The 27,325-nt window shown below is 35.2% G+C and overlaps 4 protein-coding genes and 1 pseudogene across 5 annotated transcripts; 2 read left to right on the forward strand and 3 right to left on the reverse strand.

Annotated features, from left to right (window-relative positions):
- Positions 1 to 68: 68 nt before the first annotated feature.
- On the reverse strand, positions 69 to 1,308 carry LOC104791424 (cytochrome c-type biogenesis protein CcmE homolog, mitochondrial). Its single transcript, XM_010517308.3, has one exon. The coding sequence runs from the start codon at positions 1,165 to 1,167 to the stop codon at positions 364 to 366; it is 804 nt and encodes a 267-aa protein (XP_010515610.2). The 5' UTR covers positions 1,168 to 1,308; the 3' UTR covers positions 69 to 363.
- A 714-nt stretch (positions 1,309 to 2,022) lies between these two features.
- LOC104791425 (ERBB-3 BINDING PROTEIN 1) lies at positions 2,023 to 4,632 on the reverse strand. Its single transcript, XM_087453302.1, has 9 exons — positions 4,357 to 4,632; positions 4,163 to 4,247; positions 3,878 to 4,027; positions 3,626 to 3,779; positions 3,031 to 3,246; positions 2,810 to 2,946; positions 2,633 to 2,724; positions 2,371 to 2,547; positions 2,023 to 2,277 (listed from the first exon to the last, which is right to left on the reverse strand). The coding sequence occupies exons 1-9, from the start codon at positions 4,448 to 4,450 to the stop codon at positions 2,201 to 2,203; spliced, it is 1,182 nt and encodes a 393-aa protein (XP_087309428.1). The 5' UTR covers positions 4,451 to 4,632; the 3' UTR covers positions 2,023 to 2,200.
- Positions 4,633 to 6,762: 2,130 nt separating this feature from the next.
- LOC104791426 (uncharacterized) lies at positions 6,763 to 7,801 on the forward strand. Its single transcript, XM_010517311.3, has 2 exons — positions 6,763 to 6,966; positions 7,142 to 7,801. Exons 1-2 carry the CDS (start codon positions 6,849 to 6,851, stop codon positions 7,546 to 7,548), a joined length of 525 nt encoding a protein of 174 aa, XP_010515613.2. The 5' UTR covers positions 6,763 to 6,848; the 3' UTR covers positions 7,549 to 7,801.
- A 402-nt stretch (positions 7,802 to 8,203) lies between these two features.
- Positions 8,204 to 11,415, reverse strand: LOC104791427 (chlorophyll synthase, chloroplastic). Its single transcript, XM_010517314.3, has 14 exons — positions 11,028 to 11,415; positions 10,909 to 10,953; positions 10,720 to 10,808; positions 10,371 to 10,458; positions 10,196 to 10,281; positions 10,005 to 10,091; positions 9,866 to 9,931; positions 9,707 to 9,790; positions 9,548 to 9,609; positions 9,396 to 9,471; positions 9,159 to 9,303; positions 8,685 to 8,761; positions 8,555 to 8,602; positions 8,204 to 8,464 (listed from the first exon to the last, which is right to left on the reverse strand). The coding sequence occupies exons 1-14, from the start codon at positions 11,179 to 11,181 to the stop codon at positions 8,402 to 8,404; spliced, it is 1,170 nt and encodes a 389-aa protein (XP_010515616.1). The 5' UTR covers positions 11,182 to 11,415; the 3' UTR covers positions 8,204 to 8,401.
- Positions 11,416 to 17,985: 6,570 nt separating this feature from the next.
- Positions 17,986 to 21,008, forward strand: LOC147942788 (uncharacterized; annotated as a pseudogene). Its single transcript, XR_015560241.1, has 2 exons — positions 17,986 to 18,243; positions 18,902 to 21,008. The product of XR_015560241.1 is annotated as an uncharacterized LOC147942788 (transcript).
- The last annotated feature ends 6,317 nt before the right edge of the window (positions 21,009 to 27,325 follow it).

Here is a 27,325-nt window from a genome sequence, read left to right on the forward strand (position 1 = left end):
ATCAATCTAGTCTGTGAGCAGAAACAAAACATCCGACAACACAAGGAACCAGGCAGCGAATATGGTCCTTCATCAAAGTGTTCTTTATTTGATCAATATAACAAGAAAATGAATTAGCTTAAGCTTTGCAGGATCATACAAAGCTATTGTATAGTGTATCACATTTCTCCTCCTAATTCTCGAATAGACACAAAACTCAAATCTCTGTTTTCCTGGAATAACAATTCCAAATCTTCCTACTCTTTTTCCGGAAACTATAATCAAATATAACATTATGCCTTGAACCAAAATACCCACCAAATGCTCCAACCTTGGGAAAAATTGTGATAAAACTCAAAAGAATGAATGAAGTTTTATACCAATCTACGACGCCACTTCCGCAGTTTGTCCACTCGTCGTTGCCGCAGCTTGTTCAGTAGCCGTCGTCGTCGCAGCAGCTTCAATAATCTTCTTATTCTTCTCAATCGCCGCCGCAACCTCCTGTGGCATATACTTCTCGTCGTGCTTAGCCAAAACTTCCGTAGCCGAGAAGAAGCAATCGAGATTCCTAGCTTTCTTCGAAACAGCTTTAGTAGAAACCTCTTTCCTCACTTCATCAGTATACGGCTTAATGAATCCTTCAACCACAACTGAGTGACCTTCCCTAAACAGATCCGGCAAAGATCCTTTATACCTGACCAAAATATCTGTAATCAGATCGGTGATCACAAACTCCATCTCCTGAGACGCCGCAGGCTGCGCAACGCTGCCTTCTAGAACCAAACCGCCGAGTCTGAACTTATTCTTTGTTGGATTCTCTGCGAATTTCTCCATAGCGTCAGATGGAGTTAGGTAGAAGACGAGCTGATCCTGGAATTGGTTAAGGACGATGACTACGAATCCGGCGATGCAGCTGAAGGTTAACGCGTAGGTCCAAAGCCGGCGATTCTGCATCTGACGCGCTTTGGCTCCTATGTCGATTTTTTTAGGACGCGTTGGACCACGACGAGCGATGGAGAGAGATCGGAGGAAGGTTAAGGATGATAATCTCGATGGATCTGGTGAGGCGGTGGTCAATGAATAAAAAATCGGGGATTGTGATTCGAAAGATGATGATGAGATTTGAGGATTTTTTTGGATTGATCGGAGGATCTGAGAACTTCGACGGAACAATAATCTAGCCGCCATTTTTTCTGATTTTTTGCCGGAGATATTGAAACTTTCCCTCGAGAATTTTCTCGTGGAAATCAAAATTCCCGAGAAAGGTTTATGGGGTTTTCTTCTGGTAAATGGAGAAAGAAGAAGCCACAAGCCAAGCCGCCCCACTGATCTATGTGGACCACGTCAAGAACCTCTGACTCGTTTAGAGGGTTTTAGTTACAATATTTAACCACCCGGTTTAATCAATCAAATTCAAACCCAAGCAAGGCAAAAGCTGGTATTGTCTTTACTTCGATTTGTGTAAATTAACAGTTTTAGTTATTACTAATCTGATGAGAAAGAAGTTAAAAATAAAAAATTACATAGAACTGATGATACTATTCCCACGAACAGTTTGAATGGGAGATAATGGTTTGTTTGGTTACCATTTCTTTTTACTAGACATGGTAGAAACATTAGAATTCTTCACAATTCTCACTAGGCGCAATACCTAATAAGGCTAATAACATTCTCCTGCTTGACAAAGCCATTGGGATGATACTTGCTTAGGATTCTCGATTAGAATTTGTGTGTTACTCACTTTGAACAAGTTCCTGTTTTTTTTGACATAGTAGAAGAGGAAGCATTTATCCATGTTCAATTATCATATCTTTTACAGCTTCGGCAAAAACAAAAAATGTTAGAATCTCTAAAGGGTGAAAATTTTGTATATACAAACGAGACCACCTCGTAAACTAGAGACATAAGATATTGTACATACGATCACAATTCGAGCCGGTATATGTAAAATTGCACTTGAGTTTAAGCTTTTGATATGATCGGTATGCTAACTAATTGGCTAACGGCTACCAGTAACTATGTTTAAAAAAAACAGAGCAATAATGATGATGAACATACTGAAAAGTTTTTGTGCATAAAAAAACACAAGGTTGATAAAGTAACTATTTTTTCTTGTTTTTTTCTTTCCAGAAGAGACTCTTTTGAAACCCAAACATACAAAGAAAGAGGTACCTCAAGTTCCAAAAATTCTTCAAAAGAAAACAAAGAGAAATCTTCCTACTCATTCTTGAGCATTACTAGTTGCATCCATTGGCTCAGCCTCTGTTGAAGACTCCCCTTTCTCTCCTGCCTTCTTGGCTGCAAAACACAAAAATGAATCCTTTTTCTCAACATGTTTTTGATCACATCATATTTGGTAAATGTTAGGAAACTAATTTCACAGTTTCTTACCTTTCTTCTTCTTTCCACCACCTTTCTTCTTCTTGATACCCAAGGCTAACCATCCTTTGATCTCAGGGTCCTCAATGGTTTTCGTAGGTTGAAGCTCCTGAAGTGTATGTGAAGTGATCCTATCAGATCCATTTGGCATCAGCAAAACTGTGAATTTGATCTGGGCAACAAAATCCCCTGTTGAAAAACCAAACATAATATGAGCCCCGCTGCCATGAGATTAAAACGTTTATAGATATAAGAAAACCTTAATTATACTTACCAGATTTCTCATAAAGGACAGGATATGGTTGCAAATGACCATGGTTCACACACTCCACAAGTCCAAGACGTGCCCTTTTCTCCTCCAGTGACCTGTATTGATCGTACTCTCATGCAACGTTAGTAGGTGCGATGAAATTTGGAATATATAAGTTGCGTAAGAAGGTACAAAAGACACCTTGCAGTGAATGGCATATGGGGGAAGTTCTGTTTAATTTCGCTGATTATGAATCTGGAGGCCTTCATCTTCAACTGATAGTTAACAGTCTCATCTTTCTTGTAAATAGTGGTTTGCTTCTCATCAATAAGTTTTGGCTGCAAGTTTGAAATTTGTAAGAATTGGCAACAGATGAAGCTTCAACAATAGTCATCAAAATGAGATAAACAAAAGCAATTTACCTTGCCATCACCAGTGCTTGCCACAATGTCGATTGCATAGACTTCATTCTCTTCAAATTCCACTTCTTCAACAGTTGCTTCGGGACTGGCTACACTTAGGACAACCTTGTTTCCATCTATCACATGCTGTTTCATCTGGTGGGAAAGAACCCCTTCAACAATTTTGCAGTCATAAGCAGCGGCCACCTTCTGAATAGCTTCAGTTACATCAGTGTTCTGTCATGAGAAAAATAGAATATCAATGTCAGGATTGAACGATTAAACAGGAAATTACCAACAAATAGCAAGAAATTTAGTTACAAAAAAATCGGATAAGACCAAAGAGAGGGGCAATTAGACAAACGCCTAATAGTCAGTAAAATGAAGCATGATACTAAAATCCAGAGTAAGAAAATCCCATCAGAGTAACTATGAAAATCCCATCAGAGTAACTATGACAAAAAGCATCAGTTGGATAAAATCCATAGCCATCAATAGTTGTTCATCATCTGGGGTTTGCAAAAGCTTGACAATCATTCAGAAAACCATACATATTGCAAGCACTACTAGCAGCCTATAATTTCAACTCTCCATGTAAAAGTAGCACTATGGTTACCTTCTTTCCAGGACGTACGAGTCTCAAAGCAACTTCAGCTGCAGTATTTGCGGCACTAATGACATCAGCTTTACGTCCACTGACAGTCCCTTCTTGAAGCACATGTGTGTGGCCAACAAGAGCAATGAACCCATCAATATGGCAACCCATATCACTGCAATATACAAAAGGCCAAACAGTATCATAAATAACACAGGTGGAATCATACAGAAACCTCATCTAAATAGGGTGATACTTTAAAAGACAGCTTACATTTTGACCATATCACCTTCTTCCAACACAGTCTCATCACTGGCAAGCGGTGAGAAATGACCAACAGTGTTGTTCACAGAAATGCATGTAGGGAAAGCAACACCTCGCTCAATCTTCTTCTTAGCATTCTTGTACATGCTCCCTGTTTGCCTTTTATTCAAAAGAAATAACAACAAACACATAAACATCTAAAAGCAATCAAGAGGTCGAAATCCACATCAATAACATAAGACCAGAAACAAAGAAAAGTATCAAATTGAGTAACAGAGTAATAAAAATCCTTACTCTTTGATAAAGGCATCTCCTTTCTCACAGATATCAACGATCTTAGCTTTTGGTTTGCATTCAGCTAAAACGACCTGCAACGCCTCTGCAATACAAAACCCAGAAGCAATAAGTACTCGATTAAGCTACAACGTGAAAAAAAAAAACCTAAACGGAAATGGGAAGAAAAGGAGAAAGAGAGAGGGCATTATTACTGTTAACGATCTCAGCGGCGCCCTTGTACTTGGTGACGACTTCAGGAGAGGTAAGACTCAGCTCCTTCTCGTCTCTCTCATCGTCCGAACTCATCTCTGATAACTCTCGACGAATCGAATCAAAGGGGAATCAAAAATATTAGGGTTTAAGGAGGAGCGATTGGGGGAAAATGGTGGAGAAGCGTAAAATGCAAAGTGTTGGCTCAAATAAAGGTGCTAGGGTTTTCGCTTTGTGTACTCTCTCATCACAAACGGCGCCGTTTACTGAATAATCCTTCTCTTTGTTTATACGTTACTTCTTTTATTCCAACATGGGCCGAAACGGATCTGTTTCAGGTTCATCCAGCCCAACTAAGTTCTGTGGGGCTGCATCTATTAAAGAATTGTTTTTTTAATATACTGAAGTTACATGTTTTAAGGTATTTAATTTAGAGAAATACACCTTTTGTACATGTCTTTTTGTAAAAAAATATTCATTTTTGTTATTTTTTTACACAAATATAATATGCTAAATTAAATTTTTAATTCTTTTTTTAGTTTGGATTCTCTATTTTACATTTAAGGTATTGTTTTGAGGGGATATAGTTTAGTTTTTGGAGTTTAGGGTTTAGAAATATATCATTTGTATATAGATGAGGGTATTGTTAAAAATAGACAATAAGACAGAGTATTTTTGAAAAAGAGTGTAAAAAAAAGATATTTTTTGCAAATGCCCATTTAATTTTGTGTGTTTTAGATTTAAATGTTTTGTATTATATTAAAATTTAATTATTAATATTCTTTTTAACTTTTGTGGAGTTTAGATATATATTATTATAAGTTTGTAAAGTTTTTTTTTATAAAATTTTAATATATTTTTATATTTTTATTATAGGGACATCTACATTTTCCATCTATATGTGTAGTCACACCTTCAAAATACTTATTGAATAAATTATTTTTTTGTGTTTTTTAGATTCACCATTTGGTCAAGAATAATAAGTTTGAAATAAATACCAAAATCTGCTATTTTCACTTTATTTTTGGCGTTAAGAAAATATTGCATGGGTTAATGTCACTAAGGATAATCTCGTTTCCATGTATATAGATTAGACTTTCAACAATTTTACGGATTAAACATCATGAAAATACTTTGTGGCAGTGTTTAGATTAGGTTGATATAAAAATTTGAGATTCTTAAACCGTTTGTCTTTGATAGTATTACATTTAAATATATATATACATGTAATAATTTTGAGATCGGAGATTTTACATGACCAAAAGAAAATGATATATCATATTTTGTGCAATACCTCACATATATTTTGTCATTATAATGCAAATAGCTATCTAATTTGTGTATTCTCATATACTTTTAGTTTATTTAGCTTGTATTATTTGGTAGAATCGCAATATTTTGCATGTTTATAAAGTAATTTCATTTAAAAAATTTACTAGTGTTAGTTTAAAGTGAATGAAAAATGGTAATATTATTTGGATCGGTTGTTATTTAAACAGTCATATACATACTCTGGACAATATTCGATTTGTATGTACTGATAATCTAATACGATATATGAGGTAAATTTACTCACCTAATTTTAAGAGTTGATGATTCTACGCCCTCTTCCATATATGCCACTGCCATGCGTTTGGAGGAAACACAGAGTTTAGTAACCAATTGATCACCACTATTTACATCGATTATGACTTATATTTCTTAATAACTCTTTCTAGGTTTTCCAGATTAATAATGTGAATAAATATAAAATTATAAACTTTGAAACATCATTATATATGTTAAAGTCCAAAATATAAATAAAGAGAAAATAATTTTCTTTTTGTTTATGTTAATTTGAATATGATTTATTGATAATACACATATTTCAAATCAATAATAACGAATAAAAAAGAATTACTCAGAATACCATATTTCAGTTTTTTCTAAAAAATATCATATTTGAAGTTTTTTTTCTAAAAATAAAACACAAATACAAAAAAATTGAATTTTAAGTATGTAAAATTTATTTTTATTGGTTTGGGTTGATAAATTTAAATTTATGATATAATTTTTATAGAGTATGCTTTATTGTTTAGGATTTAAGATTTAATTTTGGAAGAAAAAATTTAGTGATATTTTATGAGAAGTGCCCAAACTAAATTATAGTATCTGATATTTTTACTATGTAAACCTCATTAAACAAGATTTCTTAGGGAAAACATAAAATGGATTAAGGTTAACTGGAGTCGTGTCAAGCAGCTCGTTAATAACTGTTGCAAGTAGACTGAGTAAGCATCAACGTGTCATCTCCACATAGCGCAGTCTCTCTGATCTCGCCGCGTCTGCTCTTTCACGTGGCACTTCACTTTTTGTTTCCTTCGGCACCCAAGCGTTTCTATTTATAGGGAATCTATTACGTCGTCCGTATGTATGTCGGAACATAAAACTAAAGTAAGATCATTTTAAAATACTTATCTTACAAGTTACAACGTTCGGTTTTTTTCTTTTCAAAATGGCGTCAAAGCAACTTAGCCGAGAAGAGCTCGATGAGAAGGCAAAGCAAGGAGAGACCGTCGTCCAAGGTGGCACCGGCGGCAAAAGCCTCGAAGCTCAAGAGCATCTTGCTGAAGGTTTTGTCTTAAATTACAACTTTTCCACCCTTTTTCTTTACTTCTGTTCTTAGTACTGCTTAAATAAGGCTAGACCCATCAGATACGTTAATATATCGTAATAGAAGATTATCCTATTACATAAAAGTTTTGCCTAAAATATTTCATGTTATGTGTCTATTCCACTAATTTTTAGGAAGGAGCAAGGGAGGGCAGACCAGGAAGGAGCAGCTAGGACATGAAGGGTACCAGGAGATTGGCAGCAAAGGAGGAGAGGCGAGGAAGGAGCAGTTAGGTCACGAGGGTTACCAAGAAATGGGACATAAAGGAGGAGAGGCGAGGAAGGAGCAGTTAGGTCACGAGGGTTACCAAGAAATGGGACATAAAGGAGGAGAGGCGAGGAAGGAGAAGTTAGGTCACGAGGGTTACCAAGAAATGGGACATAAAGGAGGAGAGGCGAGGAAGGAGCAGTTAGGGCACGAGGGTTATAAGGAAATGGGGCGCAAAGGAGGACTCAGTACGATGGATAAATCTGGTGGAGAGCGTGCGGAGGAGGAAGGGATTGAGATCGACGATTCCAAGTTCACCAACAAGGGGAAGTAGCTTCGAGCGACCTACTAGTAGTGTCCGCTGCCAATAATCTGTAGTAGATAAGCTGAATAAGTAAACCTCTAGGGTTTGTGGATGGCAGCGAAGGTTTTAACTAGGGTTTGTTTTAATGTATTTCGTTTAGTGTTTTCTCATGTGTGTGGTTTAACTACGTACGGTTTGTACTAACGGCAGGATTGTACCGCTCGAATGTTTGACTTTTTGTTGGCGAGGGTGCAATCAAATGAAACGCGGTGACGCTTTGAAAGTGTTGTTTTGTTCTACTTTCAAGTTCTTTAATACTGCACGTTTGTTAATACTGCACGTGCAGTATTAACATTTCGAGGCCCTTTCAAGTTCTTTAATACTCATTGCAAGGGCCTCGAAATGTTAATACTGCACGTTGAGAAGCTTTAAGCAGATAAAGTGTTTAATGAACATGGAAGAACTTTCGAATTGTGTTACAAGTGTAGTCCTTTAGTCTTCCCGCAAGACTCGCAAGTGTAGGACCCCAGAACTTCTCGTAATGCCCCTCATTATTTCGAGGAGGGATGAGTAATAGCAACCACATGAAGTGTTAGACAAATTAAACTACACACCAATCGTAGAACACTAGAGGTCTAGAACTAGTAGTGAACAAGAAACAGGTCTAGAACTAGGAGTGAACAAGAAACAGAAAAGAGAGGGCGCATTTATGGTACATCGATTACATTTTAACGCGGTTCAGCTAAAGATACAACAAGAGTTGTTTCTACTGATGGCAGATAATTTTACAATATCTTAAAAACTAGTTGATGCCACCACTTTCCCACATTTGTGGTTCCAGCGCCTCTGCTTTGGCCAAAACCCCCATCCATATACGTTTTTTTCAATGTTGCGATGCTAATGCCGTCACGAATATGCCGAGTACCAAGAATGGCTGTGCGCTTGCCTGTAATCAAGCAACTTCTGGTTAAAAAGACCAGTCAGAGATATAAGCAATCTGAGTTTTTATTCCCATGTGTACACTTTGATGACTTACCTGGTACTTGACGTCATATTTGACAGGGTCCTTGAGAAAGTATTTAAACTGCAGTTTGAGGAAGAGTCTAGCAATCAGAAGAGTGACAAGAATGTAATTAATTTTAATGTGACACTGTTAACGTCTTTACCTGGAACACAATCTGAGGAATGATCAAAGCTAGCAACGCCAATGCATAATAAGGTTTGCCAGATGCTAATAGGTATCCTGCAAACCAAATAGACATTCACTAGTGATGATCTCTACCCTTTATTTGGTACTATAAAACACAGCCAGTAGTAAAGGTAATGTGTCTCTCAGGGAAAAGTAGCTTGTAAGCCTCTATTGTACTACATTCGGAACAAACAAATCTAAGGAGGAATTTTCCCAAATACTTAAAAGACAGTAGGTGATGCAAATGAACATATAAGTTTGGTTAGTTCATGACGCTGTTGGACATACGCGTTTTAGAAGTATGGTATGAATATCTACCAAACACACAGATGAAACATAAACATAAATGCCTCTTCATTAGCTCATATCTCTAGAGTCTGTGACCCCATGAACAAAAAATAGAAGATATAGAAGCTAAGTCAAAACTGAAAAAACTGTTAATGCTACATACCGGCAACAGAGAGCTGAGTAACGTCTATAGCACCAACGCATATCCATTTTGCAGTTTCAGTGCCAAAAGCTACTGGGAGGGATTGAAGTCCTAATGCCCTGTCTCCTTCAACACTTTTGAAGTCATTAACAATGGCTATTCCCAACTGCATTATTACAAAGGCACAACAACATGAAGCAAGAGCAGGTTATATCAGAAAACGTTAAAAAGCATCATAAAAGGATGTAAAAAGAGTACCCCAGCTATGCTGTACAAGAGTGTTAGAACAACGACGTCTGGTGTAAGAGTGCCAAACAATGCTTGGCCAGCCCACCTATCAAATCAAGTGAGAAAGAAACAATACAATGAGATGAGAACAACATCATATATTGATGCACGAGATATCTTACCATGGCAAACTGATATAGCTTGCTCCAAGAGCGAAATTTCCAACCCATCCGTTTTGTTTTAGCTGCAAAGAGTCAGTTCATATATGAATAAGTTCGAAACTCCAAAAGTTATCCTCTTCCATCTGGAAGAGAACACCGAATGACTTGTCACTGACTTACCTTAAGAGGTGGAGCAGAGTATATATAAGATAGCAATGATCCTCCCAAAGCAAGATAAAACACAGTGGGAGTGGTATGCCCTGCCTGAAAAAAGGAAGATTTAGTAAATCTGATGTGCTTTTTCAACTGTACAAGTTTATGGCAGAACCGCCAACTTACCCACACATCTAAAGTTCCAGCAATTCCAAGACCTCCCAATAATAGCACCCAGAATTGTGTAATAACCTGCATTGAAAGAATTGTAAATAAGAATCACAAAAGGTGATCAAAGCTCACACAATGGTCTCTATCTCAGTACCTCTTGCTCTGATATAGCTCCAGATGGAATTGGACGATATGGCTCATTAATCGCGTCAATATCTCGATCATACCAGTCATTGATTGTCTGAAAAATCGACGACACATCTAAGTTTATGCAGCACTAAGAAAATGCATTACCATAAGCACACAACTCTAGATTTTTTGTCTTGTCAAAAGTCAAAACCAGACCTGTGTATAGCCAGTAAGACAGGGACCAGACATCACCATACAAAGAATCGACTTAGCAACGTCCTCTGGGGTCCAGTGAAAGTTCCCTGCAGGAAGCAAAACGTGTGTTTGAGCAAACAAAAGAATTAGTCATGAAAGAGAAAAACTTGATGAACAGTGATGTGTGAACCCAAACCTGAAGCAGCAGCGCCACAGACGACTCCCCAAACCAATGGAGGCCAAGTGACTGGCTTTGTAAGCTGAAGTCGAATCTTCCATTTATTCTGACCACATAAACAGAAGTGAACAAATCAAATTCAACTCTTTTTTTAGCTAACAAACAACATTTCCACGGTGGCTAAACAACATTTTTCACATAATACATACAAAAGGTTATGGTAAGAGAGAGATTACTTTTAATAGAAAAAGACCTAAACAATGCAAAGTTTCACATCATTATGCACAAAATGATACTTTTATTCTCGATAACATTAATTTCAAAACCCAATATTAAAAAAAAGATCCAAGAAGAAGAAGAAAATTACAGTTTCTTGAGATGCTCCTTTGATACCAAGAAGCTGGTTAATGCTGGAACCACTACCGGCTGGTGCCTTGTCAGGCGTTTGAGATTTAACTGCCGTCGTAAAATTCAAATCCTCTCAAGTGTCAAATTCAGTTTTAAATACTTAACAGAGGAAAAAGATAATTCAAAGAATTCGAAAAAAAAATCAAACCTTTATCCGTATCAGTCTCCGCCGCACGCACAACAAATCTCCTCCCTACGAACAAAAAAACACAATCAGTAATCGAAGACATTGGCCAGCAGCATCCATGTAATGGAGTGTGAAAGTACCCGGTGATCCGAAGACTAACGTCGACGAACCAGAACGCCGACGAGTGAAGTCGACGGAATCGGGATTACGGAGAGAGAGAACTCCGACTTTGTCGACGGAGGTAACTCTGGATGAATGGATGGAGGAGACGGTGTTGAGAACCGAAGTAGTCATAGAAACGTCGGAAGAGAGAATCACCTATGGCCGGAGATTGAATGAGCTTTTTGGAGCTCTGTTCTGTTGCTGTTTTGGGAAACAAGTGGTTGTAAGCCACCGGCGATAAGTCTACCTCCAAAACCAGTTAGTGCACCACGTGGCACTATTCTGTTTGGCAGTCAGTTTCCCCAACTTTTGATATAGTGAAAAATATACATACTGTACTTATCATATGTTATTCGGGAAAATTCCAATAAAAAACCCAACTAATTTTTATTTGAACGTTTACCCAATAGTTTTTGGTTGAAATAAAAATTTCAGAAATATTAAATTAACGTCAAATAAAACTTTTATACAGTAAAACCTCTATAAATTAATAATGTTGAGACTATAAAAATTTATTAATTTATAGAAATTTTAATTTCTCGATAAATTAATAATTATTAATTTAGAGAGAGACTTTCCTAATTTGGTAAAAAAAAATTTAAATAAGATTTAATCTTTATAACTAATATTTTTATGAAATCAGTTACAAAGAAAATAACAATTATATCATGTTTTGAATACAACACTCAAAGATTTTTATATAGTAAAAATATTAAAAATGAACTCTAATAAAAATTGATTTGTATATATATATACATATATTTAGATAATTTTCTATAATTATTAATTTATATTTTTGATGGGACCATATACACAAAGGATTTTCGAAAAAATTATTATCTTATTATATTATCGAATTGTGTCCAAAATTACACTAGTCCTATCTTGGGACCAAAATTTTTTGTTAATTTTATAGAGATTATTAATTTACCGAGTATTAATTTATAGAGGTTCTACTGTATTTCAATCTATAGAAGATTCCAACACAGGATTTAACAGCCATCAATAGCCGTTACAAAATTACTAACCAATGTTAAATTTCAGTCACACATGTTTCAATAGATATATACAATATGTTTACAAAAACTTATTATTTTATTTTGTTGGTTATACAAAAATATATGTTTTGTGTATGCATAACAAACGGGAACATGTAACTAAAGATATATGTTGTGTGTTGTGTTGTTTATACAAAGATATAGTATGTTTTTATAAGGTTTACTATTTGACATGTAATCAGTTACTTTGGAATGGGTAATTTGAAAATTTCGGATATTTTTGGAAACAATTAAATAGTTTTTTTATAGATACTCTCAACTAACTAAATAAAAGTAAGTATTTAACATGAAATTTTTTGCCCAAAAAAAAATAAAAAAAAGGGAATTCAGATATCGCGTCTAATTTTTTCACCCAGTAATCATTGTCTAAAAAATAACATAATTATGATAGATACGAAACATGGGACAAGACGGGAAGGGACGTCTTTTCCGTTCTAAAGTAGATACGTCTAAATTATATATGCACAAAAATTCAAACTAATCCCCGTTCTAAAGTAGATACGTCTAGATTATATATGCACAAGAATTCAAACTAAAACCAAACGTATATTTTTGCAACCTTCAATCAACGTATATGCAACCTTCAATCAACGTATATTTTTCTGGGAAGGAGAGAAGGATCGATTGCAACAGTCCTGAAGCTTCGTTCCTCAAGCTTAATTCGTCTCTTCGCTTGAATCAAACCATCATCATCTGGCATCTCTGTTTGGTGTGTATTCTCTCTCGCTCTCACACCCTAATTAGATTTGTTTGCCGGAGGACCTCTGGGTTCAGGACAACAATGGTAAAAGTTTTAGACACTTTTCTGGTTCTCTTGGATTCACATTGATGACTTGGTGAACTTAATTTACGAGGCCCTCGGTAATCCATCCTACCAAGGTAATTCATTCTGCGATTTCTTGATGGTTCTCTTTGAATTCCGACAAGCTTAAGCAGTCTCTTCCTCCAGGTTTGTAATCTTTACTTTGCTCTCTATTTCTTTTTTTATTGTTCTACACTGCCCAAATTCTCACACTTGGAAACATTTGTAAACTTGATTGGATTATGTCGTATGAGTTTTAAACTTGGATTTAGTTGTAATCACTTGAAACATGAAACAAATTGTTGACTTTAGCATTGAGTGCTTAACCTTGGCTTTATAGTACGTAACTATGTTTAATGAAAAGCATTACATTCTCATATTGTTGTTTTTTATGAGTTGTGGACTTTTGTCACTCTTCTTTTCAGGTTTGAGTGTACAAGACCTTTGAAGATGAAGCAAAGTTCTTCTGCAGTTTGTTGGTGACTAATCCTTTCATCGTCGTATAATTTTCTTAGGAGTTTTTGTGGTTTCCAGTATTAGTGTGTTTTGGATTTATTCAATTTGATAAGTACTGATTCTGTTTGGTTAGTAGCTCATGCTCTTGATGTATTCTCCAGCCAAGGCAATACAGTGACTTTCTCTAGTGATCCTAAACTGGAAAATGCCAATTTGGTGATTTCATATTGTATGTTTAAAGTTGGATTTGCGATGGGAACTGCAGTTGAAACTGTTGAGGACTGCAGAGAGATGTTTGAAGGCAGTGTTGAGATTGGAAATCGTGTTGCCTACAAGCTTGTCTGGGTATGGCTATCAATGTGTGCTTTTCAATGAAAATAAACCATGGGCCATGTTTGTGTGAATATTCACTTGAGTTTATGTGTCATTTTAAATTTTTAGAACCTTACAAAAAAATTCTACCATTGGACTATGTCAAAAATAAAACACTTTCAAAAATGTCTAAATTTTTAACTTTGCATTTTTTTTAATTACAATTTACAAATATAGTTAGATCCCATAAAATGGATCCAACCATTGGTGATGCTCTTATGTGTGTTGAAAAGAATGGAGTCAAATTCTTTTTTTTTTTTTTTTGTGAAATATTCTATAATCACCCAAAGTTTATAATAAAATCTCATAGAATCACATTTCATTTTCTTTCTCTTTCATATAAAAACTCTAAAAATAATCAAATCTTCTAAAATCTCATTTCAAATCTTCCAAAATTCTAAAATATTAAAATTCTACAAAATCCCATAAAAGTCAAGTTCAATACCCCCTCTAATTTACTTTATAATCCTAAGAGGGATTATTGGTTTTATGATTTTAATGGATTTAGAAATCTAAACAAAAATCATGTGTTATTCAATCATTGATTTTAAAATACTTATCAAAATTACGTGTTATTGGTTCTATGATTTACAAATAATTGTTAAAATCCCATCTTATTCATTTAATGATTTGTTTTTGGATTTCAAAATCTACAATATGTTTTAAATGGATTTGTATGGATTTGAAAGTGTAAAATAGAAGGATTCAAATCCAAGGATAAAACATGTTATTTCAAAATCCATGTGTTTTGATTTTTAAAATTTACAATTCCATATGGATAAGAAATCACCTCTCCAAAAGTACTATTTTATATTTCCACTAATCATACTTATGTTATGATAAACATAATTTTATTTTTAAAAAATGCGGGTTAGTTAATATAAATTTAGGGGGGGTGTATTGAAACCATGATTTTGGCGGATTTGATGAGATTTAGGAAATTTGGAATTTTGATAGATTTTAGAGAAGTTGATATGATTTATGGTAAACTTCTTTCAAATCCCACCAAAAACTATGAGATTTAGATTTCTGTATTTTTAATTAAACAAATCTTCTCAAATCCTCCAGAATATTTTCACACTGTTTTGAATAACAATAGATTTTAATAGACTTTTTAAATTTTTAACAAATCACTTAAAATGTCAAGTTGAATACACCGCCTGCAAATTTAAAAAAATTATCAGTTCGAGTAAGAAACAAAAAATTCGAATATGAAAAGAGCAATTGTCAAATTTCATTATTTCTTTCTCTTCTATATCATTTTTTTTTTTTACTATTTTAAAGCAACAAATTTTAATGGTTAGCTTTTTGCATTTTTGGGTGTTTGTTTTTTGTTTTTTTAAGGTTTTGTGTTAAGCTAGATTTCATAATAAAGTCTTAAGACTTGGGGTGGCTCTTCTATGTTCATATACAACAATGAAGTGAATTTTGCCCTAGTACGGGTTGGAATACTAGTATCCTTATATAAAGTATAAGAAAAACTTTGTGAGCAAGCAAAACTTCATAATTTAATTATAATTGGATACATGATTAGGAAAAAACGAAGGTAGTGATGGAATCAGTTTAGAAAATCTGTGAAAATAAGATAATTTGGAAATTAAGATCGGATTTATAAAGAATATGATTCCATTTGTGCTTTTGGGATTGACGCAAACTAAATAATGGAATATATTTTTGATATAATGATATTTGTAACATTTCTATTGATTAATAATTATGCTAATTAAAGAATATATTTTAAAAAGTTTGCGTCAATTTGTTAAGATTTGTTATATATATATATATATATATATATATATATATATATATATCTTTTCTCTACATATTGTCTCACAATATTTGGAATGAAGAACTCACATTTTGTAAATTGTTTTTTTGAACATTGTAGATTAAACGACATTTTTTGGCAACTAAAAATGATTGTTTTGATAACTAAACCTACTCAACAAGATTCATAGTTATTAAAATTTAGATGATAATTTTTTTATCTTGTAAAGCTTTTCATAAATTTAGTTGTATATATATATATATATATATATATGCAAATTTCACATATATGGGATCAGATACATAACTCTTATACCTTCTATTTATAGATATATAAACACACAATGATGTCAAATAAAGAAGATAATTAAAATTATTGTAATCTCCGGCTAATTTGGTTCGAGATCTTTTTGACCTAGCTTGTGATGTGTTTTTGCTTAGAGCTTTTACCAAAAAACAATAATAAAATTATAAAATTTGTTTATTCAACTCTACACATTGAGTCTCCGCAAAATTAGGATGAATGAAAAACCACAAATTATGTAAATATTTTTTTAAAAAACAGTATGAATAATACTTTGTTTTGATAGCTCAAAAAATAAAACTAGTCAACTATATTAATATCTTATAATTTTGTTGATAAAAGTTTTATATATTAATAACTTATATGTTTGTATGTAGTGTTATACATTTGCCAATTATAGCATATATAACACAGTTTTGCTAATTATAACAATTAAACTAACTATTATGATCCGTGACGGATTTGGTAAGAGATCTCCCTGACTAAGTTTATTTTTTTGTGTATGCTAAGATAGAGCTTCTACAATATATATGTAAATGAGTTAACACTTCTTGTCTCTTGTCTACACATTTCAACAAAATTGGATTGGAGAACTAAATTTTGTTTTTTTTTTATATATATATATATATATAGATTGTCTAGATATATATATATATATATATTGTCTAGATATAAATAATAAAACTAAACGATAATTTGTGTGATTGGGAGTTTGGGACCTTGTATACATAATATACATTTTGCAAATATAGCATTTATAAAACAGTTATGTCAAATATAGTTAACGTAAACTAACTATTGTAATTTATGACAGCTTTGGTTTAAAATCTTTGGCTTAGTTTCTCTTTTAATTCATGTTTAGAGTTTCTACTACATTTTATTGTTTTCTTTAAATTTGGATGAACTCCTCTTATCTCTTGTCTACACATTGGGTCTTAGCAAAAATGGAATGGTTAGCCACATTCTCTAAAATGTTTTTATACTATCTGGATGAAATTAAAAACAATAAGCCTTGAATGGCTGTAAATTCTAAATTTGGTTTTTAGTTTTTGATTTTGCAAAAAAATAATTTATTGTCCATTCAGGATTATGATAAAGCACTTTTCCTACATAACGAGAAAACTAGATTTTAAGGACATGAATGTTTGGATTTTATTTTTCAGATTTTGATTTTTTTTTGTTTTGATTTATGGTGTCGATTTTAGTTTTTTAAAACTTGAATGATAGTTTGTTTAGTGTATAGTTTTATGTTGACGGATTATATTTTTCTTTGCAAAATAATAAGAAAAATAATAGGAAATAAGAATAATAATGCAATCGGTTTTTGATAGAGAAAACCTTAAAAAATGTGAATTTGGTTTTTCTTTGAAAAATAGTTAAAACCCTCAATAAATAAATTTCTTATTTTTTGAGAAAATTTGTTTTCTCAAAATCATGAATGACTACAAAATCTATTATTATTGCAAAATCTGAAGCCAAAAACTACTTCAAAAACCACAAATATTAATTCAAAAACCAATTCTATCACAAAATCCAAAAACCAAATTTTGGGAAAATTTTCAACAAAATTATATGACATTGTAAAAAACATATATTTATTATTATTATTACTAGGACTCATACCCCCGCGATGTCGCAGGGGGAATATTTTAGAAAAAAATACATAAAATTTAAAATATAAAATTATACATTATAAAATCATTTGAATGTCACAGAATAGTTTGAATATATAAACATAAACTGTTACTAAAAACACTTGCAAATTTGCGACGAATTTGCGAGTAGTTTGCTAGTTTAGCGAGGGTACTTGCAATTCCCTCGCAAAATTTGCGACGGCGAAATCCCTCGCAAATTTGCGACGGATTTACGACAGATTTGCGACTCCGCGAAACATCCTCGCAAAAACATCGCAACTCTCTCGCATATTGCGACGGATTAGCGATGACATTTTCCGTAGCAAATTTGCGAGGGAGTTGCAAGGGCCGATGATGTCGGCAGCCACGTTTTTCCCGAGTGTAACTGTTTTGTCGGCAAAACAGTAAAAGCCTCGCAAATCCCTTGCAATAAAATAATATTTTAAAATATCCCTCGCAAATCCCTTGCAAATTTTCCTAGCAAATCCATAGCAACTATTTTTAGTAGGCCTATAAATAGCAAGTTTATGATCCATGGAAACCACAACACAAAACACTTCCAACAGACACACTTTGAATACGAAAAAAAATATTATGAAAGAAAAAAAGGCTAAAAAAAAACCTAAACACTTTTAAATTATATAATAATGTTTGGAGGCGGGCAGCATGAGATATACACATTGCGACGGTGGATGTACAATCACAGAGATCCGGAGACCGGTGATGTGACGAGAGAGTTTTGTGATGGGTTGCGCGCTTTCATGTACCAGGCGACAAACCAAGACTTTGCTCGTCAAAACGGTACAATATTTTGTCCATGTCCTAAGTGCTTCAACGATAATTATTTGGAATTTAATCTAGTGATGAAGCATCTTTATAATAGAGGATTTATGCCAAATTACTATGTATGGTTTCGTCATGGAGAGGTTTGCGACGAAACCTCTCCATGACGCTAATCCTCGCAAAATTCCCTCGCAAAATTTGCGACGGCGAAATCCCTCGCAAATTTGCGACGGATTTACGACAGATTTGCGACTCCGCGAAACATCCTCGCAAAAACATCGCAACTCTCTCGCATATTGCGACGGATTAGCGATGACATTTTCCGTAGCAAATTTGCGAGGGAGTTGCAAGGGCCGATGATGTCGGCAGCCACGTTTTTCCCAAGTGTAACTGTTTTGTCGGCAAAACAGTAAAAGCCTCGCAAATCCCTTGCAATAAAATAATATTTTAAAATATCCCTCGCAAATCCCTTGCAAATTTTCCTAGCAAATCCATAACAACTATTTTTAGTAGGCCTATAAATAGCAAGTTTATGATCCATGGAAACCACAACACAAACCACTTCCAACAGACACACTTTGAATACGAAAAAAAATATTATGAAAGAAAAAAAGGCTAAAAAAAAACCTAAACACTTTTAAATTATATAATAATGTTTGGAGGCGGGCAGCATGAGATATACACATTGCGACGGTGGATGTACAATCACAGAGATCCGGAGACCGGTGATGTGACGAGAGAGTTTTGTGATGGGTTGCGCGCTTTCATGTACCAGGCGACAAACCAAGACTTTGCTCGTCAAAACGGTACAATATTTTGTCCATGTCCTAAGTGATTCAACGATAATTATTTGGAATTTAATCTAGTGATGAAGCATCTTTATAATAGAGGATTTATGCCAAATTACTATGTATGGTTTCGTCATGGAGAGGGTTGTAGCAGTAACGTTGGAAGTAGTAGTATGAATTATGCTGTTGATCAACCTAGCAATTATGGGCATCAAGAATCTGATCAATTTGGTTTTTATGGGTATAATGAGGAAAATAGATTTCATGATATGGTTAATGATGCATTTCATGAAACTACTGCTGCATTTCCTGAGAATAATACGGAAGAACCCAATGTAGATGCACAACGTTTTTATACTATGTTAGATGCTGCAAATCAACCTATCTACGATGGATGTAGAGAAGGGCATTCTAAGTTATCATTGGCATCTAGGATGATGACAATTAAAGCTGATAATAACTTAAGTGAGAATTGCATGGATTCTTGGGCTGAACTCATTAAAGAGTATTTGCCACCTGATAATGTATCGGCTGAGAACTACTATGAAATACAGAAGTTGGTTGCGAGTCTTGGATTACCATCTTAAATGATTGATGTGTGCGTTCACTATTGCATGATTTTTTGGAAAGATGATGCTAAGCTGCAGGAATGTCGGTTTTGCGGGAAGCCGAGATATCAACCTACACAAGGAAGGACGCGAGTGCCATATAAACGTATGTGGTACTTGCCTGTTGCTGATAGATTGAAACGCCTATACCAATCAAAACGGACTGTAGCGGCAATGAGATGGCATGCAGAACATTCTACTGAAGAAGGAGAAATTACACACCCATCTGATGCAAAGGCGTGGAAACATTTTCAATCGGTATATCCTGACTTTGCTCAAGAGTGTAGGAATGTTTATCTTGGGTTGTGTACAGATGGTTTTAGTCCATTTGGTATGTCAGGGAGGCAGTATTCTTTATGGCCTGTTATATTGACGCCATACAATCTTCCTCCAGATATGTGTATGCAAAGCGAATTTCTGTTCTTGAGTATTTTGGTACCAGGTCCAAAGCATCCAAAGCGATCTCTAGATATCTTCTTACAGCCTCTAATTCATGAGCTGAAGCAAATGTGGTATGAAGGTGTTCAGACGTTCGATTCGTCGAGAAAACAAAATTTCAATATGCGGGCAGTGCTAATGTGGACGATTAGTGACTTCCTTGCATACGGAATGTTATCTGGGTGGACAACACATGGAAGATTATCATGTCCTTATTGTATGGAACGTATAGAGGCATTTCAGTTAAAGTATGGGGCGAAAATCTTGTTGGTTTGATTGTCATCGTCGGTTTCTTCCCTTGCATCATCCGTACCGGAGGAACAAGAAGTTATTTACAAAGAATAAAGTTGTTCGTGTTCCTCCACCAACTTATGTCTCTGGAAATGATTTATTTGAGCAGATTGATTACTATGGAGCTCAAGAAACTTGTAAACGTGGGGGTAACTATCACACACCAGCAAACATGCCAGATGGATATGGAAGCGCTCACAATTGGCACAAGCAGAGTATTTTTTGGGAGCTTCCATATTGGAAAGATCTTCTATTGCGGCACAATCTTGACGTGATGCACATCGAGAAAAACTTTTTCGATAATTTCATCGTTATGCTTCTGAATGTGCAGGGTAAAACAAAAGATAGCAGGAGATCTAGGTTGGATTTGGCGGAAATATGTGCAAGGATCGAGTTACATCTTACAAGAGATGGGAAATTACCAGTACCCCAATTTCGATTGTCAGTAGAGGCTAAGAAGGTGTTGTTCGAGTGGGTTAAATCTGAAGTGAAGTTTCCAGATGGATTTGTCTCTAAATTTTCAAGATGTGTAGAGCAAGGCCAAAACATTTCAGGTATGAAGAGCCACGATTGTCATGTCTTCATGCAACGGCTACTACCATTTATATTTCTTGAGCTCTTGCCAAAACACGTTCATGAAGCTATTGCAGGTATATAAGTATATAATGATATATATATATATATATATATTTATATTGATATATATATATATATATATACTTATTTAATTAATTCATCCATGAATTTGTTATTCATTGGTTGTAGGTATCAGAGTTTTTTTCCGGGACTTATGCACTAGAACATTGACCAGTGAAGTCATACAGCAGTTACGAGATAATATTCCAGTGTTAATTTGTAACTTGGAGAAAATCTTTCCCCCTGCTTTTTTTGACGTGATGGAACATCTTCCAGTCCATCTACCACATGAAGCTGATCTTGGTGGCCCAGTGCAATTTCGCTGGATGTATCCTTTTGAGCGGTTTATGAAAGCTCTTAAAGGAAAGGCCAAAAATCTTGCCAGAGTTGAGGGGTCAATAGTCGCCGGAAGTTTAACAGAGGAAACGTCTCACTTCACATCATACTACTTTAGCCCCACCGTGAGAACCAAAAAAACACGTACTCGACGATATGATGACGGAGGCGTTGCACCTACATATAATGTTCCTGATATTCCAGATATCTTTACTCAAATAGGAAGACTTGCTGGAAAGATAAAGGAAGTTTGGTGGAAGTTGATTATCCAGGCCTTCTGAATCTGAGATGCGTACTTTTTAAGTGTAACTGGTACGATCCATCGGCCCGAGGCGTGCGAGTAAATAATTGGGGAGTTATTGATGTGAATGCGAACAGATCGTACTCCAAATTTGATCCTTTCATCCTAGCATCACAAGCACAACAAGTGAGCTTTCTGCCCTATCCTCGTTTAAGGCCAAGACGTGAAATGTGGTTATCAGTCATTAAAGTTAATCCTCGAGGCCGTATAATCGGGTTAGTTGATGATCAAGTCGTGTTGCAACAAGAAAGAGTCGGTGAAATTTCCATTCCAAACATGTCAACAGAAGATGTTATCCACATTGATCCACAAAACAGGCAAGTTGAAGATGTTGATGATGTTTCCGAAGAAGAGGGTGAATTAGACGAATTTGAAGAGTCCGATGATGGAGAAGATTCTAATGATGTTAATGTAATTTCTAGTAGTTCAGAAAATGAATCTGATTGAGCAATTGTACTTTTTGTTGTTTTTTTAAAAAAAAATATTTATCAATTTGCGATGGATTTGCGATGGAATTGCGAGGGAGTTCTGGCACTCCCTCGCAAAATGGTCGTTAATCCCTCGCAAATTGCGAGGGAATAACGAATAAAAATATTAGCGAGGGATTTGAGACTGACTTGCAAGGGATTGTTGGCTTGCCCTCGCAAAATGGTCGTTAATCCCTCGCAAATTCTATACCCCAAACACTAAATGCTTGAACCCTAAGCTTTTACACATTGCAATGGATTTTTGTGTATCAATGTGGATGTACATCTTCTCTTGATATGTTTGGAATGGAAATTTCGCAAATATTGTTGTTGCACCACAACTTGATCATCAACTAACATGATGATCTACTAAACCCTAAAGTAGAAGAGGTGAATTATAAGAATTCAAAGTGTCTGATATTGGAGAAGATTCTAATGATGATAATGTAATTTCTAATAGTTTAGAAAATAAATCCGAATGAGCACAATTGTATATTTTCATGCTTTTTTTTTATAAAACATATTTATAGTTTTGCGATGGATTTGCGTTGTACTTGCGAGGAAATCCTCGCAAATCCCTCGCAAAATGGTCGTTAATCCCTACCAATACTCAATACCCTAAATATTATAAGCGAGGGATTTGCGAGGTATACCCTAAACACTTAAATATTGCGATGGATTTGCGAGGGATTTACGAGGAATCCTAGCTAATCCCTCGCAAAATCGTAAACCCTAGACACGCAAAGGTTGCGAGGGAAATATGAGTGTTCCTAGCTAATCCCTCGCAAGTTTAAACATTGCGAGGGATTTGCGAGGTGTCCTTGTTAATCCTTCGCATAATTAAAAACCCTAGATACTCAAAGGTTGCGAGGGAATTACGAGGAATATGAGTGTTCCTAGCTAATCCCTCGCAAGTTTAAACATTGCGAGGGATTTGCGAGGTGTCCTTGTTAATACTTCGCAAAATTAAAAACCCTAGATACTCAAAGGGTTGCGAGGGAATTACGAGGAATATGAGTGTTCCTAGCTAATCCCTCGCAAGTTTAAACATTGCGAGGGATTTGCGAGGTGTCCTTGTTAATCCTTCGCAAAATTAAAAACCCTAGATACTCAAAGGTTGCGAGGGAATTACGAGGAATATGAGTGTTCCTAACTAATCCCTCGCAATTTTAAACATTGCGAGGGAATTGCGACTATTTCTTGTTAATCCCTCGCAAAATTGTAAACCCTAGACACTCAAATGTTGCGAGGGAATTACGAGGAATCCTAGCTAATCCCTCGCAATTTAAGTTTATTGCGAGGGATTTGCGAGGTAGCCTAGGTAATCCCTCGCAAATATTGCTAGGGCTTTGCGACGCTTTAAAAAGTTTATATATACAAGACCAATCGTGGTTTGAGCTTGCTCAAACCCAAAACACTCGCCGTCAAACCCTAAACGCTAATTCTCTTTCTCTTTCGATCGAACCCTAATCCTTTTCCGATCTTCTTCTTCCGATATTCTTCTTCCCATCTTCTTCTTCCGGTGTTTCTCCTCCGACCTCGTCCTCTCTGGTGTTCTTCTTCCTACCTCGTACTCTCCGGTATTCTTCTTTCAGTGTTCTTCTTCCGACCTCATCCTCTCCGTTATCCTCTCTAGATCTGAAAGGTAAATCTTCTCGCATATGATTTCTTCTTCTCTACTTTTGATTTGATTTTATTTCGATTTCGTTCTTGTTTCGATTTCATTTTGCTTTCGATCTATCCTTTCGTTTTGATTTAGATGTCCATTTTATTTGTTTCTAGATGTTTGGAGGCAACGATTACACAAGATTCCTGTCGGATCAAGGTTTAGCCACTCCCACTACTTCAAATCCCTCTCCCACTGCTTCTAATCGTCGCCGTCCAACCTCCGGTACCTCCAGTTCTCACAACCCAAACTCCGATTCTCAGAATAGCCGCCGTCCAACCTCGCAGCACCTGCCTGTCACGCCTCCATATAATACGCCTTCACCATCTCCCGTGCATGGTGGCTCTGCGGCGGATCCTGAAATCCCTGCGTCTCAACCCGCGCTTTCCTCGTCTACAGTCATGTCCCAACGTCTCAACAACCTGACTTTGGAGGAGTTACTCGATAGTCCTGGTCGATCTAGTTTAACTAAACTAGATCCGCGCCGACCTCCAGGAACTCTGTGGTAAGAAATTTCTTTTAAGTTTTTAATTTGATAATATAATTACAAAGTTGTGTTTGCATGGATTCTGAAAGTTGAATTTATTTTGAAGGTTTGAGCAAGACTCCTATGTTGCGGCTACTGTTCGAAGCATCTTTGAAAGAGATTTCAAAGAGCCCCATGCCAATTGGGCACAGACGCCAACTAAAGTGGTAGACCGTTGGTATGAAACGTTTGCAGTCAGTGAAATCTCTTTGTTTGCTATTTTACAATATGTTTTTTTGCCTTAATTAAATATAGACTAATCTTTTCTTTTATTGGAAGCAAATTTACAATTGGGACCGTTGCATAAAAGATAGAGTGAGGAAAGAGTTTGAAGACAAGTTGAAGGACAGGATGTGTGATCAAGTGTCAAGGTGGAAGTTAAAGTGGAAGCTTAAAGGCGATGAGGCAAAGCCACGGTGGATTGATCCTCAAGTATGGGAGGGTCTTGTTCGGTATTGGCTTGATCCAAAATCAGAAATCAAGATCATCAACAGTCGGAATGCTCGCTATCATGATCCGGATGGCACTGGAATATACAAGCACCGTTCAGGCCAAATTTCGTTTAAAGCCCGTGCTCGAAAGCATGTAAGTTCCTTAAGTTTTTTTTTCTTAAGATTAGGCCTTCAGACACTCTTTTATTTGTTAACTAATCAACCTCTTTTTTTGTTTCTTTCAAGTCTAAGATCATTGGGGAGTTAACTCCGGATTTCCTACGAATCTTAGAAGACACTCATCGAAAACCAGATGGCTCATTTACGGATGGCAAGTCCGAGTCCGTGTTCAATGAGGTGTCGTCCAAGATTCAAGAGTTAGAATCTGAGCTTTGCACAGGGGAGAATGGAGAGAGTTCTGCTTCTGGTGGGGTGCCCATTCATATCAAAAACAAAATTTACACTGAGGTAAGATAAACGTTCTTAGTTCTTTTTAAAAAAAATACTCAATGGTTGAACTGTGTGGTTAAGTTAGTTTTTAGTGCTTCTGGTGTGTTCAGTTGCCAATCGTATATTGGTATCGATTGTCTTGTTAATGATTTTGTGATATCTTAGGATTGTTTTGTATATGATAACTTACGATTGTTTTGTATGTGATAACTTAGGATTGTTTTGTATGTGATAACATGTGATTGTTTAGTTTGTGATAACTTCCTTGTTTAGTTTGTGATAACTTGGGATTGTTTAGTTTGTGATAACTTGCAATTGTTTAGTATGTGATCCATTGTTTTCTTTTGTATGTTTGTAACTTGTCGTTTGTTGTTTTGTTTTTAGGTTGCTCCGAAGAAGAAAAACAGAATTTTTGGGATTGGTTCTCTGCAGTTTGAAGCGTCCTCTACCACTAGCTGTCCGCAACCTCTGTCTCCAGCTAATGATCCGGTTATCTTGGCTCAGAAGCTTGCTGCCGCTGAGGAATGCATTCAAACCCAGGCGACTCAAATCCAAACCCAGGCGAGTCAAATCCATGAAAGTAGTCAAAGAATGCATAGCTATGATGCATACTTTGACTATCTCGCGGAAAAGGATCCTGAGTTTGCTGCCAAGTTTCGATACCCGACCAACCAACAAGGGAGCAACCCAGAAGGCACCAACCAGGAAGGCACCAACCCAGAGGGCAACACAGGTGAAACGGGAGCAGCTGATAGCCAAACTGGGACCAGAAACGTGACCTCTCTCTCTCAATCCTTTTAAGAACTCTTCTCACTTTGTTCTGATATTCCCGTGAGGGAGAAAACTTAAACATGACTTTTGTTTTGTAATATTTATGTTTTATTCTATTTTGAATTTTCAATTCTGTTCTTCTTATTATTATTTTTTTTAACATCTAAAACATTATTCACAAAAAAATCAAACATAAAAATGGTAAAAGAAAAAAAAATTAAAAATGAAGAATTGCTTCAAAATTAGCGAATACCAACAATACTAGGCAGATGGACGTCGCAAAGTAGTCGCAAAATTTGCGACGGATCGAACATTGCGATGGAAAAAAGTCCTCGCAATTTGCTTGACAATTGCGAGTACAACCGTCTCTCGCAATGTGCGTGGGATTTGCGAGGAATATATCCCTCGCAAATTGCGTTAGATTTGCGAGGGAATTGCGATGTCAGCTTATTTGCGAGAAGCGATTTGCGAGGAATAGTTGTGTCTCGCAAATCCCTTGCGACTGTCGATTTGTGAGGGAATTGCGATGGATTCTTCCATCGCAAATCGACTGTTTTCTTGTAGTGATAGAATAATGTTAGATATTAAATATTAATATCCAAATTATTTATATTCAACATAAAACGGAAAATTTGTTTCAACAAACAATGATTTGTTAGTTATTGATGAAAAGACAAATATATAAACAGTTCAAAAGACATGAGTATTTAAATAGACACACCTATTAGAATGAAAAATTGTGATAAAAAATATGAATACAATATAGTGAAAAAGACACAACTCTACAATGAACAAATACAACTGTTTGAGTTTTAAGAAAAACAAATAAAAACAATTTTTTACAAAAAAATACTATGAGAAATTGCAATTGTTGTTTGCATTTATTCAGATTGTTATTCTTATTTTTAAATATTAAACTATTTTTTTTAAAAAAGTTACGATAAATAGACGCAAATGTAAATTCTTTATTAAGTTGTATTAAATTTCTCTATTGCTATAACCATTTCTAAAATTTTAGTTAGATTATAGAATAACGTTGATATTAGATATTAATATTCAATTATGTAGATGCAACATAAAATAGAAAATTTTGTTTCAATGAACTTGTTAGTTACTAATGAAGAGACAAATATAAAGAGATTTAAAAAGACATGACTATGTAAATAGGCACACCTAGTAGAATGAAAAGTTGTGATGAAAAATATAAATAAAATATAGTGAAAAGACACAACTCTACACTGATATAACAGTTTCAAATTAAAAAAAACAAATAAAAACAAAAAAATTACGAAAATGTACTATGAAAAATCGCAATTGTTGTGTCTGCTCTTGATTATATTGATACCTAATAACTCATATAAACTGCTTTTAAATAGAATATATCTTTATTA

This window comes from Camelina sativa, chromosome 6, assembly GCF_030686135.1.
Source record: "Camelina sativa cultivar CO46 ecotype springtype chromosome 6, ASM3068613v1".
NCBI lineage: Eukaryota > Viridiplantae > Streptophyta > Magnoliopsida > Brassicales > Brassicaceae > Camelina > Camelina sativa.